An 18,169-nucleotide genomic window follows, 5' to 3' on the forward strand; every position below is an offset into this window, starting at 1 on the left:
GGGGCGTTCCTATTGGAAATGTGATTTTGTATTAGGGACAGCACCCCGGGGTGGAGTTAGAGCAGATGATCTGAGGAGCCTAAGAGAGCGGATGGGTAGGCAGATAGGGAACTGCAAGACTTCGACTTTGAGACAAAGACTAAGGGAAGTGTGTGATCTTCTTTGGAAGTCACCACGGCTGACACCTTTTTAGGTAAAGATCTTGTTAAGTAGGGATGTCACTTAGTCTAGTGTAGGGACAGTCTAACCTGAACTTTTCCTTTCTGTAAATGACGCATAAGCTACAGCTTGTGTCCATGTTGGCAACTTTAATGCTTTTTGAATTTGTTTTAGTGATATCTTTCTGCCGACTAAGAGCATATAGAGAATTCTTATTTGTATTGATTCCTGTATATCTTTTGAACCTCATTCTGAGGTGCTTGTATCTCCAGATAGCTTTGGCTTTATAATAAACTTTTAAACCTTTTCCAATGGTAAGTGGTTCTTGAGTGTGGCGTAAGTTCTTTCTTGATTAACCCAGTAGTAGATTGCCTTTTACTCAATGACAGGTACCAACGATTTAGTCGACCTGAATTGGGATCTGGATTAACAGCAATAGACCAGAAATCCCGCGTTAGCAGTCCCATATGATGGCATATACTTGTCTACAACAATTATCTTCACTGTGTGGTTTTTCCTTGTTTTTTTTATAACTCACTGCATTATAATCAGGTCTGCCATTGATATATGTTCAGCTTTTATATTTTATGTATTTTAGTTACTCATATAGCCATGATATTTTTTAAGATTAGCTAGAAATCAGTTTTTATTGTAACTATTAATATTCTGTGAAAATGTGCTTATGGCAATAACGAACAATTATTCGGTATTTATTTATTTGTTATCTTTATTGGCATTGACTTTGCCCAATAGAGTTGATTTGATTGACTGATGTATTGATTGATTGATTGATTGATTTTTATTTATAACTTCAGCACAGGTGAGGAAATACAAGCTTTGGATGTATATAGTGAACCGGGAAGGCATTCCAGCATGGTTTAATACAGAGGTCTCCAAACTATCTGTAATTAGAGCTACTTATGTTCAATGAAAATCATCCTGAGCTACTAATAATATAATATGTTGTAACAGTTACCACATCAGACTAGATAACATTAGTGGCCACTGGATGCAACTTTATCAGCAGTAAACAGGACAGTGCTTGAGGCACAGTTGCCAGCAGTAATGTAAATAAAGGCTTAGCTAATTTGGAATGCCTTTAGATGGGTAATACATAATAGCCATAGCTGTAATATTCCTGAAACCAAGATAATAATATTATTAGTAATTCTCCCTAACATCACATGATTTATTCCTAAATATAAGAACTAAATATATTTTGGAAATTCAACCATTTTTTGCCAAAACATCTGTTTATGAGTTTTGAAAATACACACATTTTCATCTCAAAAACAATCTTTCCAGTTTTGGATACATTTATTAACTCAATCAAGCAAAAGCTTTTAATTTATTAGGCAGGACTGCACACAGGCGAGCTGGAGAACTACCAGTAGCTCAGGAGCTAATTGTTGGAGAAGCCTGGTTTAATGCTTCCCAGAGGAATCCAGGATCATGAGGTTAAGAGCATTTTCTTAATGTTGGAGGATGATGAGAATGAGTAACTGATTTGTTTTTGAGTCCTCTACTGTTTCCACCCAAGAGAGTATGTTACATTCCGGTGACTGACCTTTAATAAACTCACTTTGATCGGGTAGACCAAAGTGATGAATAAGCTTCATGAGATGGTTTGCCTTTATTTTCAATTAAACATGATCATGAAGCTATAGTAAGTGTTTAAAAGGTTAATTAATTTCTATCATCCACAGAGTAACCAATCTTCATTTCTGTTTGAGAATTGTTATATATCCATGTGGTGGAGAATAACTGGAGTCATCATGGCTGCAAATGACTTTGATAGCTCACTACTGGTAGATCTTCAGCTGGAAAGAGACAAAATGCCTGAAATCCTCTTCACTTCTTATATTGGTACACCTCCCTCTAAAGGTTCCTTGTCTTGCTTATGAGTCAGTTTGGCATAATCAAATATATTTGAAAGATTAGTCTGGTCTGTTGTATGTGCTTGCTAATTAAGCTTCATGTAGAATTTGTGAAACCAGGCAAACGTTGCATAGATGGCCAAATTAAGAGAAGATGAGTATGTTTGGGAGGCAATGTCTGTTGTGAAGACAAACATATAATTCTTTCCAAAAATGCATGCATTAGAAAAAGAAATGGCTATGAGGCCTGCCACAAATCAAGATTAGTCCTGCAAGTGTGGAAAGTCCGATTGCCAAAGTAGAGGAAAAAATGAGGGGTGTTGGGAGGAGTAACATTATAAAGATCAACGGATCATAATTCTGTCAGAATGGTAGAATCTTTTAGTGATAGCAGGATATACAGGATGGCTCAGTAACTTAAAATCTCTCACCTGACAGATGCTGAATATTGGAGGGTGCTGAAGGTGAATCCTTAAATGTATTTAATGTATACATTTAGTATCTTTAAATTCAGAGGATATAACTGTAAATAGCTTTTCATTATTTCTTTTTCCTGTTATTTTCTGTAAGAACCTATCACATACTTTGTTTTGTGGTTATGTACTGGTTATATCAAGCCTCATGCTAGAGGCCTTACACTGCAATCAGTGCTTAATTTGAGTCTGTGATTTCCAGTACCAGACACAAGCTCTTAATTGTATGCACCGGCACTTATGACAGTCTTCTACATTGTGGCGCTGTCTATCTAATTTAGGGATGAGGACAACAACTGTTGTTTATTTATTCAATATATACTAAAAATGGCTAATCCCTGACACCCAAGCCATTGTTACAGCTCTGGGAACATGGAATAGTCTGAATTGTTACACTTCTAGGAGTGTGATGGTTGATAATTGTGTTTGTGGTGTCATTGGTAGCACTGCAGATGCAACAGGTGGCACAAGCTGCAGTAGCCTCCTGATGAGGGCCCTGGCATATTTTCTTTTTTTTTTACAAATTAAGCATTATGTTCTGTGCCTTCTGCCTGCATTTCCTTTGCCATCTTGCTGAACAATCTCCTGTGACATAAACTTCTTGGCAACATTCTACAAGAGAATAGCTCTATTTAATTATGAAGCTTGAGCACACTTTGCCCTTAAAATATGTTTAACAACAGAGCCTTGTGAAATAACTTAACCCACCTGCTAAAATGTCCTCTCAACCTGGTACTTGTCTTGAATGTTGCTGTTGCATGTGGGATTTACTTAACCAGAAAATATTGGCCCATAAAGCAAAATAAATGAGTATTAATGTATTAGCAATAATTTAGAGGATGCATTTAAACCATACATAGGGATCGGCAGTTGCAACAAAAGTATACTCTTAACCAAGCATGCTGTTGAGATATCAATATTTTATGTAAAGTGTATGATTATTTTTTGACAGGCCATGTGCAATGGTGATTCCTGACTTTGAGCTCATATGTGAAATTATGCTAGTCGCAGAAGGATTTGTAGATGCCAGGTTACTTGCAAGAAAATTCATTAGTCTCTACACATTATGCCGCGAACTGCTTTCAAAACAGGTAAGCAATAATGAAAATGTGGATTTTTGTGGAAATTTGTTAGATCAACGATAGTCTTGTCATAAAATAAAAATATACGTAACTCAGGGGCGTAACACAGGCCCCCGCAGCCCCTGCGGGGTGGGGGGCCCCTAGCTCCAAGAGGGTCCCTCAGCACTGCACTCTGGCCGGAGAGCTCCTGATTGAGCCCAGAGGGGGCCCCTCTAAGTACCGTGCAGGGAGGCCCCCTCACTTTCCGTTACGCCAGTGATGTAACTGTATTATAAAGTAATGATTTGAAAATAATATCAACGTAATATAGAGTTTAGAATTTGTGTGCATAATATTAACAAGAAGGTATTCCTGGAAAGTGTCTCCGGCTTCTCTTCACCTCCGTGACGTGCGGGTAGGTGCACTGGCGGCGTCTGCTCTGCAGTAAGGGTACCTACTATCGAGGTACTTTGCACATGAGAAGACCGTTGAAGCTCATCATCCTTCCTTAGTAGGGTCCCACTAAGAAGCCCAGGACTGTCTGCCTGTCCCTCTATATCCTGTGAAGCAGGTGGACTCTTGCCGACCACAGCGTGTAGATAGTTCTTTTCACCCCTTTTAGGTCCTGATGAATTGCATTGTATCTATACGAACACTTAGCATGAAACATGTTGACCATTCAGTAGAGCGCACTTCTCTGGATCATTGCACCAGGTAGTACTCTCAACTCACCTATTTAATAAGGTAGAAGACCACACCATTAAAGTCACTCTGTGGATTTTCTAACCTTTTTTAATAATCACTTCCCCCCCTATGTCTACACTTCCCCTAGGGCCCTCACACCCACAGCACCAACTGGCAGGAACAAAAGATCTCCGGTAAAGAGCCCCTTTATGGGTGCCCGTCAGACATTGCACCCCCAGTCTGACAAGGAGCTAACCCAGATGATGAAGCATGACACTTAGCTTGCTGGGTATGTGAGGGTTTTAGTTCCAAAAGGGAAGATTCCCCTCCCTTCCCTCCTCTGTTGGGGCTTTCACCCATTGCTCGGTTCATTCACCTTTATCACCCTGGGGAACAGCGTACTTTTCATGGTTTACTTAATTCCTGGAAAGTGGTCACTTAGCTGTTATGGTACTATAACAACTGTATATGAATATATTCTTTACAATTCACCCCAGAAAGTAACTTCAGGTTACTGTTTCGTGGCCCACAGTCCAACATTTTACAGTTCCAAACAAGTCTGTTTACCAAACAAAACTTCTGGCAGAAGGTTACTGCCTAGAGATGTCCGGACCAAATCCTCTCAAATGTTTTTCTCGCTGTAACGCTGCAAAACCTACATTTACCATCTTGGCTCACACCACTGTATAGAAATATGATGCCTAGTCTATGACCTAAGGAAAATTGCCTCAGTGTATTCTGTGAGATGTCTAGAATGTAAAATGCTCTTCACAAATGTTGATACATCAGAGGCTTCAGGGCACATCCTACCTCCTGTGAGGCCCACATTTTGCCACCTGACACTATGGGCCTTAAATGCGATGTCGGGCAGGAAGCCTCCGGCCAGCAGTCAGAGGCTTTCCTCCCGACATGGTAGGTTTACAGTCCAACTGTTCTATAAGGATGATGACAGTCGTAGTGAAACCTGTGGGGGGGATTTTGACGTGGTTCCAACGGGCTCAAAAATTCTTTTGGTCTGTCGGACAGACCGCATAATCCCTTAATATTGGCGGCACCGCCGTCTGGATTATGATCTTTGTTTCTGACAGCCATTCCATGTCGGCCTTTCTGACATGGAAAGGCTGTCAGAAAGTGACATTGGGGACCTCCAGCAGGGCCCCCTTCCACCTGCCCCTCTGCAATGGGGCCTGGGTATGGTGCTTGCCACACGGTGCAGGGATGTTTCAAAACCTCCATTTCTCAATGGAAGCTTGTGCTGCGGGACTTTTCCACCCACCACACAATCTTTGATTGAGAAATGGAGGTTTGCGTCTGCACTATTGGTGGTCGCATCAAAAAACTGAGGTGGCAACCGCCGACCTGAGGTCGGGTGGTTCCTTTCTGAAACAGCCAACATCGTACTACGACCCTATGTACTATTTAATGTAGCAGGGATCATGAAAACATGACTTTTGTGTTTTCATAAACACTGCTAGTGTGCAGGTCAGCCCTCTTGCTATCCTCTCCAGTCTGTTGATGACAGGAGGATGAGGAAGGGAATGAAGGGGCTGACACACGATTTATCTACAGAGTGTTGTTTAAAAACACAACACTGTAAGTGGAAGTCTGGATTGTGCATGCGATGAGAGTGTTCTAATATGATCCCCTCCAACAGGTGCAATCCATTTTGTTTAATAGACACACTGCACATGCCTCAGGTGTCACAGTTTACCAGCTAAAATGTGGCTGTCAGTGGGCCCATCAGTACATCCCCGAGGCCAATGAGAAGCCACAGAGAGAAGCAGGGGCAGGATACCCAGCACTGTCTCAATTTTATATAGATCTGTACTTTCAGTACTGTCAAGAAGCTGGCAGAAGGATTGCGGTGGGATTTTTCCTTTGTAAACATGGTCGTGCTGCTCTGGCTGGTTCCTGTTTCCAAATTATGAAAGGCCTGTTCCAATGTTTTGTAATTAGCACTTAGGATCATCAGTCTCTGAAGGCATGTGTTGCTTTGCCCTTCGTTATATCAGGTGGAATCACATTGTTTTCATTAAACTTAAAGTACTCTTCGGTTTTGTTGGAGCTTTTTGTTACATTGAGATCATGTCATGGAAGGGGTTTTTAACACTGATTTTTGCCATATGGAAACATGTTGTTGCTGTTTGTGTCTCAAAGGAATTGAGGCACAGAAACATCATGGAATGTTTTGACAAAGATGTAAGGGCAGTGTAATCCAGTATGTAATTTTGCTAAGGAGCAGCTTTTCAAGGAAATCCAATATGCCTATTCTGTTGTAAGCTATTGCAAAAAATGAGTTTGATATCTTGAGAGTGGTTAGGGGAACACTGTAAACGAATGGGTCCAGGCTGTGCTGTGACCCAGAACCTGATTGAATTCTTCCCCCAAAATTAACATATTTTGAAAATGTTCACCAAAAACGGTAAAGAACTGTTCTAGAAATGCATTTTTGTAGCATTAGGGGAGTATATAGACACTTGAAAATAATAAATAAAACCTCTTTGCCTCTCTTCACAGCCTGCATGTGGCAATCTGTATTCCCTACAACTAGCACAGCTGCTCCACATTTTCTGAAGGTCCTAAAACCCAAACATATTTGTTTATCTTCGTGGTTATAATGGCCAATTTTAAAGTTTTAGTATATGAGGTTTCTTTGAAGAATATTGTTCTATCAATCTAGGCTGCAGTAAATGGGAAGAGAAGCAAGACGATGGTAGTCAGATGCTTCAGTAAGTGAAATGCTTGCACGTCACACGTGCTGTGATCTGCAAATCATGGGTTTGGTCCTCAGCAAGGATGATCCAGCGTCTTCCGTCTTCCTAAGGTCTTAAATTGAGAGACGTTACATTTAGTAATTGTAACACCTACTATTTACAGTGCTTAGAAATGAGATACGTTAAGTGCAATGATCTGCATCAAAGAAAGTTGATTATATTATTACTATTTCACTTTATATTCTTACTGCTTATGGAAAAACAAGATTAACACGTTGCTCCCTCCTCTGAGCTCATAAGCACTTATCCGTAATCCATAAAAAGCAACCACTAAAGGCCCAATCTATTTGACACTAATATTGGCAAAACAGAGCCGTGAACTGCACTCCTCCTATGTAGAATGGCTATACCAACTCGTACAATACTGCATGTAGAGAATCACTTCGTATCAAACATGGAAAGGGCTGAAAGGACAAACCGAAGAAGTGTAGAGACGATAATTTAACATTTTTTAAGAAATAGTGAAAAAAACAGAGAAAAACCCACCTGGGATCTGGTCTTTCAGGAAGACCAGATCCCAGAGTGAAAGTGAACTAAGAGGCTAAATGGAGACACCTGCGCATGGAACTTGCAGAAAAGAGTTGGGTGAAATGTCTGGAGATAACAATATGAGGAATCCTAGTGAGAGGTGAGTGGCTGCTAGATAAAGAAAAGAACAGACTCAGTGGGAGAGAGGAAGAGAGCTGAAGATGCACCAAGAGGACATTTTACCCTCAGAAATGCCAGCCCTGCTTTAAGGCAATGAACCCTGAGTTAGTGATGCAGAAATATTATAAATGGATGCCCGTGGCATTTCTTTTTAAGCGAGAACCTAAGTGGCATATTTGGATGCATTTGGTAGTAAAACCTACATTTATCACTGCGATGTATTCGCTAGGTAGTGGGGATGGGGAGTTGCTGACTGAGCATTTATGTTGCATGTAACACTGGACAGTGGGGTATTCTATAAGAGTCTGACTCAACTAGAGAAAAGCACGTGTAGAACTTAAGTTCGCCTAAAAAACACTTTCAAATTTCAAGCCTATTTCACTGAATTAACATATGTGTGGAATTATACATTTTGGAAAGTACATTTCTAAATGCATAAATTCTGCACGATTGGAGAATTCCTTTAGCCATTAAATTAGATTATGGTAAGTATTTGATTTAGAAAGTGCATAACACGTCTTATACAACTGGCTTCTAAAGTTTTCCTGTGTCCTGCTGCTTAAATACAAATTAGTTGACGTAATTTTTTTCTTAGAGGAAACAAAGCAAGGCATATACAAATGAAGTGTTCTATTGATTCATCATGTATATTACATAGATGATATCAATTAAAATATAACTTTGAACTTCGCCAAAGCCTTCAAACAGATACATTAAAATACAAAATGGTTCACACTGTAAAATGTATTTTTTACTTTGGCAGTTAAGTTAGAAACAACGCAGGTTTGAGGTTTCATCCCATAAGAATAAGGGGTTTAACCAGAGAACTTATATTTCAGGGAACACCTTAGATCCCAATTATAGGCTCGTTTTCTAATTGAGTTGAACAGTAATTAATGTGCCGAAGATGATAAATTAGTCAACACCTCTAAAATTGGTAATAGATATTCAGTAATTATGGTACTGATGTTATTTCTCATAGGCAAAACAGAAGCATGATTCAACAAAAACACTTCCTAGTATAACATTGATTTTAAAGAGTCTTGATTGGCGTAAGCACACGAACAGATATAATTAATCAACTGACATTTATGCAAATAGTGAATATAGGCTTAATTCAAGTCGCAGTGGGGACTGGTGTTTTGATGATCCTAAGTTTAGAAGTAAGTGAATAGATTGCTTGAATATGACATCAAGTTTTGCCATTAGTTTCAATAGAGACAGCTAACAGTTCATAAAATAGAAAAGGAACCACTTTATATCGAAGCGCATCGAGTGAAGGACAGAAGGCTCGCCCTCCATATCTATTAGAAATCTTTTAATTGCAAAAATGATTGCCCTGCATCTGTGCTTAAAGCTAGCACATTGTGGGTTCCAGTTTGTTCTAGTATCAATCATTAGGTCCAGATAAGGGCAACTCTTGGCTTGTTGTAGATTTCTGGTGTTAATCTTCCACAAATAGCAAGTTTTTTTTTAAAGCCAATATAACTAGGCGCTTTTTTTGTTATCTCGATCAAGTCTATGTAATTGACGTTGAAGCCAGTCTGGGTCCTTGACAAGATTATTAAATCATCAGCGTAAGCTAAACTGTGCACTCTTTTTTGTCTCCCAGTTTAAGACCATTTTCCTCGTTTAAAGCATCTGAGAGATCTGCTGCAAGGAGTGAAAATAAAAATGGTTTAAGATTCTGCCCTGTTTCAAACCATTGTCCATGTAAATCCTGGGAGAAAGATCCCTATCGCTGGAAAGTTTTACTTGCACCAATGTATTCATATGTAACTCAACCAGGAACTGCAATAGCATATTATCGACTTCCCAGGATTGCGATTTGGAGCATAGACGGTTTTCTGCCTACTTTGTCAAAAGCTGATGAGCAATTAACAAAGCAGATGAACAGTTTACCCCGTTTAAATAATGTTTTGAGTAATCAGTTAATTTAATATCGTAAGGTTGTCATCACGGAGCACTCTGGATTAAATGGAGTCTGTGTAAACTTCAACAGTCCCTTTTCGTGTGCCCATTCAGATAATGTGAAAACTCAACACGTAGGAACCACATTTTTGCAACCATTCCGGCTGCACAGCCAAATTCTGGACTATATGAATCCAATAAATCAAATATACAATTTTTTCTTCTTCTTTGTACTTCTTATTATAATTCATGTTCTCTGTCAACTTTTCACGTTTTCTCTGTCGATTTATTTTACTCATTCATCTGTCATACTGCAAAAGATAACTCAAGCACAAGAGGAGTGAACGTTTTCGCATGTCACAACTTTATTGGCATCCCCCAATGCATTTCGGGAATATAAATTCCCTTCGTCAGGGGTATCTACGAAGCAAGAAATATATAATCAAACACCACCAACAGTGTACATCTTTGCTTTGCCACTTTTATAAAAGACTGCAAAGAACCTTGAAAAGCAATCAGTTGATAATTTCAAATTTGCGCCCATATCAGCATAGAATGGAACATTACCCACAGAAAACGTGAAAAGTTGACAGAGAACATGAATTATAATAAGAAGTACAAAGAAGAAGAAAAAAATGTATATTTGATTTATTGGATTCAAATAGTCCAGAATTTGGCTGTGCAGCCGGAATGGTTCCAAAAATGTGGTTCCTACGTGTTGAGTTTTCACTGCAAGCGCAATGGGACAGGGCGCGGACCGTGCTTGCACGCCTATATAAGCTTAAACTGTTAAACAAAATGAACATTATGATGACGAGGAAAAAGAAAAGGTGTGCATCCCACCATTCTATGATGTTTTGCATTCAGATAATGTGGCCAATACAAATTTGACAAACAATTTCCATCAAAGTTCAATGGTATTATACATTTTTGGGTCCCATCATAAGCTTCGTTTATAGAGTGGTTGCAGAATAGATTCCTTCTAAGAATCAATAAGGATCCTGGAGTTATATATTATTGTAAAAAAAATACTTAAGACACCACCCCATAAAGGGGGTTTATCTTAACGAACTCTGATTGCAATACCATTCAGGCCGAGGGCCCTGGATGAACAACTAGAATTTGTTAATGTTAATGCTTCGTTCTCAGCTTTTGATAAAATGCTGTTGACCCCTGAGAAATAAATGAAATGATCAGTCCGGTGATCAGTGTATACTGGTTTATTATAAAAGGCTTTTAGACTTCAAACGTGATGTTGTAAGCGTAACGGTTGGTGCAATGGCATGTGCCTGAACCAATTTTTTATACTTTCAATTGAAACCACACATTATTGTGCCAACGTTTTTTAATGTCAGACATTTGTTGCTTATACTCGAGTTATATTTACGGGGGATGGCTACGGAGAACAAGCCTCCGAGGAGCCACAGGTGCCTCCGGTGACCCTGCCTCGCCCACAGCAATGGAGTAAGGGAGCTTGGTGTTCTCAAGTGAACACCCAGAGAAAGCTCCGCGAACTCGTTGAAAAATAATGAATAAGCGCAGAAAGCACAGAGCTTCCGCTGGCCACCTCTTTGTTGGTCTCCTTTCACGGATGCAGCTTGGCTGATGTACGGCACTTGGATTTCGCAAAAGGTGTCTTTTTGGTTACATCGGGCATGCCGGCATCGGTCAACACGAGGCGCTGGTGTCGGAATTAGTGGCGCCGGGGACTAACCCTCAGGGGAAGACGCCAGGGCTCCAGAGCACCAGGGACGCCAGGAGCACCAGTGGAGATTCCATGGAGGCTGCAGGCTGAGGAGGCTGAAGAGGTACTGAGGTACAGAGCTGGGAGCAGGTGGAAGGAGGTGGGATGACATGTCTCCTGTGTGTACATCTGCTGAAAATAGCCTTAATATAAGGGGGATTGTTGAAACCTGGGAGCAGTTTGGCGCAGTTTAGGAGGGCACTTGGGCATATTTGAGGATCACAACTGGAAAAAATAGAAGGCGGAAAAAATGGGAAAGCATTTGAAACATTCAACTGCGGTAGCCAAGGTCGATTTAGCGGCCGGGTTGAAAGCCAAAACCCGTTTAGCCCAGGCAAAGGCAACTGCACTGGTAGCTAGAGCGGAACACATCACTAATCCTCGCAGCTCAGATGTTAGCTTCGAAAGTTCAGAAGAGGAGTTGCCCCCTCTCTGTCTCAGGTACAGGTAGAAGGAGAGATGTTTGCTGCACAAAAGTTTACGGACGTCCTATCATTGTGGGTTAAGGAACAACAAGACTCTTTAATAAATGGAGGACACAAAAATGAATTAAAGGGTGCCAACGACTTTCCTCTTTTATTGAAAAAGCATCTTTACAGCTCCTACAAAAGTACCAGATGTACCAGGGGATTCACTTAAGAGCTCTTTACAAGGCTTGACATCATTACAACATGCTCAGACGCCTGAACAGGCCCCATTTCCTCCCCCCAAAAATGGTCTAGCAGTACAAGAGCAGGATGATTCGACAGTATTGCCAGATCCGGTAGCAGAGAAGGCGCAGAGTCAGACCAAGTTAGTGATGTCTTCACTCGAAGTTAATAGAATGCCACTAATAGAGGTGCAAAATCCACTACAGCTACAGGATTCGTTCCAGCCCCAGTCTCAGTCTCAGCCACGAGGGAAGCTGCTGGGTGAAACCGGCCTGGAAATTGAAAATTTGTCCACGGGGTATCTGAAGCCGGATGGGATGGCACCGCAAACCAGTCACAGTACTACGGCAGAAGGGCCTTTTACTCAGCAGATGGACATAGGAGATATGCTGAACCTTATTTTGGCGGACCTAAGGGAGATGAAAAAATCACAAGAGCTTGAGATTGCCTCCCTCCAGCAGCAGCTAGGCAAAATTGAAGAGGCAGTGGCATGTTTCCCAATCAAATTGCAGTAAGCCGAAACAAGAATCACGCTGCTAGAAGATCTGATGAGCGACATGCTGGGGAAGGTGAATGAAGCAGCAAAAAATAACATTTCTCTGGAGAACAAACTAAAGGAACTTGAGAATCATTCCTGAAGGCCGAATTTTCGAATAGTGGTGGTCCCCGAGGAATCGTGGGATCTCAAACTCTCCAATGGGCGGACACGTTCATTAAACAAAAGGTTCTTGCAGAATTTGATGAAGATTTACCTATTACAAGGGTACACAGAGTTCCTGCTCATCCTCTCCCAGATTCAAAGATACCACTGACTTCCTTGTTAAGGAGCGAGTCCTGGCAAAGGCGATACAGCAAAGAAAGTTTTCTATAAATGAAACTTCTAAATGTCGAATATTCTCTGACAACCGCAACAACGCCACCCACCACCACCCTCCGCACCTGGACGCCGATCAGCACCGAAGACACCATCCGCACAATGAACTCCATCCACTCCGGATCTCCGACCGACCCCTGCCCTCACCACGTCTTCAACAAGGCCGACGCTGTCATCGCACCCCACCTGCGGGACATCATCAACACCTCCTTCGACACCGCCACCTTCCCTGAGAGCTGGAAGCACGCCGAACTCAGCGCCCTTCTCAAGAAACCCACAGCAGACCCCACCGACCTCAAGAACTACCGTCCCATCTCGCTCCTCCCGTTCCCGGCCAAAGTCATCGAGAAGACCGTCAACAAACAACTGGCCGCCTTCCTCGAGACGAATGGATCCCTCGACCCCTCACAGTCTGGCTTCAGAGCGAACCACAGCACCGAGACCGCCCTCATCGCTGCCACCGATGACATACGAACTCTGATGGACAACGGAGATACAGCGGCCCTCATCCTCCTGGACCTCTCCGCGGCCTTCGACACTGTCTGCCACCGCACCCTTGTACAGCGCCTCAGCAACATCGGAATCCAGGAGAAGGCACTGGAATGGATCACCTCCTTCCTCGACGGCAGAACGCAGAGAGTCCGTCTACCACCGTACAAGTCAGAGGCCACCGAAGTCATCTGCGGCGTACCCCAAGGATCCTCGCTGAGCCCCACCCTCTTCAACGTCTACATGAGCCCCCTCGCGACCATCGCACGCCAACACAACCTGAACATCATCTCCTACGCCGATGACACCCAGCTGATCCTCTCCCTGACCAACGACCCCGACGCCGCCAGAGCCAACCTGCACGAAGGGATGAGAGAGGTAGCCGAATGGATGTCGACCAGCCGCCTGAAGCTGAACTCGGACAAGACGGAAGTCCTCATCCTGGGCTCCACGCCCTCCGCCTGGGACGACTCCTGGTGGCCCCCCGCCCTGGGCACCGCACCCAAGCCGACGGACCACGCGCGCAACCTGGGCTTCATCCTGGACTCCTCCCTCTCCATGACCAGACAAGTCAACGCCGTCTCCTCGTCATGCTTCAACATCCTGCGCATGCTACGGAAGATCTTCCGGTGGATCCCCACCGAGACGAGGAAGACGGTCACCCAGGCCCTCGTCACCAGCCGACTGGACTACGGCAACGCCCTCTACGCCGGAACCACCGCCAAGCTCCAGAAAAGACTCCAGCGGATCCAGAACGCCTCAGCAAGACTCATCCTCGACATCCCCCGACACAGCCACATCTCCGGACACTTGAGAGACCTGCACTGGCTCCCGGTCAACAAGAGAATCACCTTCCGCCTCCTCACCCACGCGCACAAAGCCCTACACGACCAAGGCCCGAGCTACCTCAACAACCGGATCAACTTCTACACTCCCACGCGCCTCCTCAGATCAACCAGCCACGCCCTCGCCGCCGTCCCCCGCATCCGAAGAGCGACAACAGGAGGAAGGTCCTTCTCCTACCTGGCTGCCAAGACCTGGAACTCACTCCCGTCCGACCTGCGCATGACCCAAGACCACCTCTCCTTCAGGAAGAAGCTCAAGACCTGGCTGTTCGAGCAGTAACGGCACCCCCCCCCCTCCCAGCGCCTTGAGACCCTACTGGTGAGTAGTGCGCTCTATAAATGTCTTGATTGATTGATTGATTGACATGTCAGCTCTGCCAGCGCATAGGCAAAAGGAGTTTGTAAAGTTGTTATATTTGTTTAAAGCTCAGGGTGCCCAAGCCTCAATAGTGCAACAATCAAAGCTCCGTGTTTTGGTGAAGGGGAAGTTCCATCTTTTTTCAAATTTAGAAGATGCCCAGAGCTTATTGAAAGACATCTCTTCTGGAAGTTGAAAATTATTTTGTATAAAAGAAAGTTTAAGCTTCTTCCTTGCTGGGGCTAGTAGGGTCACCAAGGGTGTTGTTCCATGACACCCACTAGGTCAGTAGGGAGGGCTGAAAGGTGGCTAGCATGGCCAGTGGGGTTTTTCACATTTCAGTGGGGGGGTCTTTGTTTTTCTGGGGAGGGTGGTGGGGTCTGTTGGGGGCTATTAGCAGTAAAAAGAGCAGTAGCAAAAGGAACAGAGTGGAGAAAACAGGAGTTTGTATTCGAGTAAACAACAAGCTTATTTAAGAAATATAAATCGCTAGTAAATGCAGTATTTTGTCAGTCAATGCTAATGGTATGCTTAACAAACAAAAATATGGCGGGCTTAATAGGTGGCTTTCCTCTTTTAATCCCCAAGTCTTGTCTTTTCAAGAGACACATTTAAAGTCTAATTCACCTAAGCGCTATTTACCGCAGGTATTTCCTGCTGCTTTTTTCGCGTCAGCAGTGTTAGCTATGGAAGGGGTTGCCATGGGAATTTGAACAAGTTCGTAGGGATCCACAGGGGAGATGGTTATGGGTAGTGGTGAAATTAAACGGGAGAATTTTACATTTTGTAAACTATTATGGCCCAGTTACGGATGATGCCTTGAGGCTGGTCAAGATCAATAAGCTGTTAAGGGGTGTTCCTGGTCGGATCATTATTGGGGGAGATTTTAATTATATGCTGGATCTAAAGAAGGATACCTCAAATAAAAAAAATAGGAAATTGAAACCAAATACTAAAAGAATCTTTGGGGTCATCAGGCATGATTTCCAACTAATAGATCCTTGACGGAATGCCAACTCTGACAAAAACAGCTACACATGTCATTCTCACCGATACTAGACAGCATCCCAAATCGACTTTTTTTTAACATCCAGGTCCCTTCATATCCTAAAGGCAGATATTGGGACCAACCCCTTCTCCCATCATTCATATTTTAGGCTTGAACTGGAGATCTGCGAAGCGAGAAGGGAGTGATCCAGGTGGCAGATGGATCGTCTCCTTCTCCAAGATTAAAAATGGGTGGAGGGTTTTAGAGTATGGATCTCTGAATACTTTAAGATCAATGAGGAGACAGTGTAACCCTTTGCAGTTTGGGGGGATTTAAGGCCGCGCCACGAGGACAGATTATTTCTTTTTCGGCTGCTCAGTCGAGAGTTCGACAGGCTAAAATAGCTGAACTACGGATGGCTGTGGAAAGGCACAGGTTCAGATAATATTGTCACGATATTTCAATGCTTCAAAATATTGATCAAGGGGCCCAGGCTCAAGTGGTAATAAATACAGAACGGGCTGGTACAGTAAAAATAAAAAGGGTGACAAGACAAGGATGTCCGCTCTCCCCTTTGCTCTTTACCTTTTTTACGGATCACTGAAAGAATATCGACTACCACAATATCGAGTACCCAAAATATCGAGGTGAAAATATCTACTACAAAAATATCGAGTTTGTATGTACAAACAGGTAAGTACCAAAATATCGACTACAAAATATCGTTTACAAAAATATCGTTGTAAAAAATATCGACTTTACTAAAAACAATGTTTAATTACATTAATATAAAAAATTAATTACTAAAATATAATTAACAATACTTAAAATAACTTTTAATAATTAAATATTTAATGAAAGTAAAAAAAAATATATATTTTTAATCATATTTCTTAAAACATATATATATAGTAACAACATTTAATTAAATAATAGGCAATATTGTATATGTACCCCAAAAACCCAAAACTGACCCTGAACCCTAAAAATACCCCTTTACCCAAAAACTAAAAACTGACCCTGAACCCTAAAAATAACCCTTTACCCAAAAACTGAAAACTGACCCTGAACCCTAAAAATACCCCTTTACCCAAAAACTGAAAACTGACCCTGAACCCTAAAAATACCCCTTGACCCAAAAACTGAAAACTGACCCTGAACCCTAAAAATACCCCTTTACCCAAAAACTGAAAACTGACCCTGAACCCTAAAAATACCCCTTTACCCAAAAACTGAAAACTGACCCTGAACCCTAAAAATACCCCTTTACCCAAAAACTAAAAACTGACCCTGAACCCTAAAAATACCCCTTTACCCAAAAACTGAAAACTGACCCTGAACCCTAAAAATACCCCTTTACCCAAAAACTGAAAACTGACCCTGAACCCTAAAAATACCCCTTTACCCAAAAACTAAAAACTGACCCTGAACCCTAAAAATACCCCTTTACCCAAAAACTGAAAACTGACCCTGAACCCTAAAAATACCCCTTTACCCAAAAACTGAAAACTGACCCTGCACCCTACAAATACCCCTTTACCCAAAAACTAAAAACTGACCCTGAACCCTAAAAATACCCCTTTCATTTAACATAATTAGCAATTAATCAATTAAATAAAATTAATTACCAATTACATTTTAATTAATTAACAAACATTTTTTAATTAACAATTAATTAAATATTACTACCAATTATTAAATTAACATATTTAATTAATTATAATTAAATTACTTCCCACCCTATTCCCCTATAAACCCACAACCCGCTAGAGAAAATACATTATTTTAATTGACATAATTAGCAATTAATCAATTAAATAAAATTAATTACCAATTAAATTTTAAATAATTAACATATATTATTTAATTACCAATTAATTAATTATTACTACCAATTAATAAATTTACATATTTAATTAATTATAATTAAATTACTTCCCACCCTATTCCCCTATAAACCCACAACCCGCTAGAGAAAATAAATTATTTTAATTGACATAATTAGCAATTAATCAATTAAATAAAATTAATTACCAATTAAATTTTAAATAATTAACATATATTATTTAATTACCAATTAATTAATTATTACTACCAATTAATAAATTTACATATTTAATTAATTATAATTAAATTACTTCCCACCCTATTCCCCTATAAACCCACAACCCGCTAGAGAAAATAAATTATTTTAATTGACATAATTAGCAATTAATCAATTAAATAAAATTAATTACCAATTAAATTTTAAATAATTAACATATATTATTTAATTACCAATTAATTAATTATTACTACCAATTAATAAATTTACATATTTAATTAATTATAATTAAATTACTTCCCACCCTATTCCCCTATAAACCCACAACCCGCTAGAGAAAATAAATTATTTTAATTGACATAATTAGCAATTAATCAATTAAATAAAATTAATTACCAATTAAATTTTAAATAATTAACATATATTATTTAATTACCAATTAATTAATTATTACTACCAATTAATAAATTTACATATTTAATTAATTATAATTAAATTACTTCCCACCCTATTCCCCTATAAACCCACAACCCGCTACAGAATTAAATTACACAATAATTAAAAAAATAATTAATTAAAAAAAATAATAA

The 18,169-nt window shown here is 40.8% G+C and overlaps 1 protein-coding gene across 1 annotated transcript in view; it reads left to right on the forward strand.

Annotated features, from left to right (window-relative positions):
* The window catches only part of LOC144824202 (dynein axonemal heavy chain 11-like), a 3,356,387-nt gene that overhangs the window by 1,695,584 nt on the left and 1,642,634 nt on the right, over positions 1-18,169 (forward strand). Inside the window, exon 47 of the mRNA XM_078683354.1 lies at positions 3,462-3,600. Coding sequence (XP_078539480.1) covers positions 3,462-3,600 — 139 coding nt within the window. The remainder of the gene's footprint in view (positions 1-3,461; positions 3,601-18,169) is intronic.

The sequence above is a fragment of the Lissotriton helveticus genome, chromosome 3_1 (assembly GCF_964261635.1).
Source record: "Lissotriton helveticus chromosome 3_1, aLisHel1.1, whole genome shotgun sequence".
NCBI classification, from domain to species: Eukaryota; Metazoa; Chordata; class Amphibia; order Caudata; family Salamandridae; genus Lissotriton; species Lissotriton helveticus.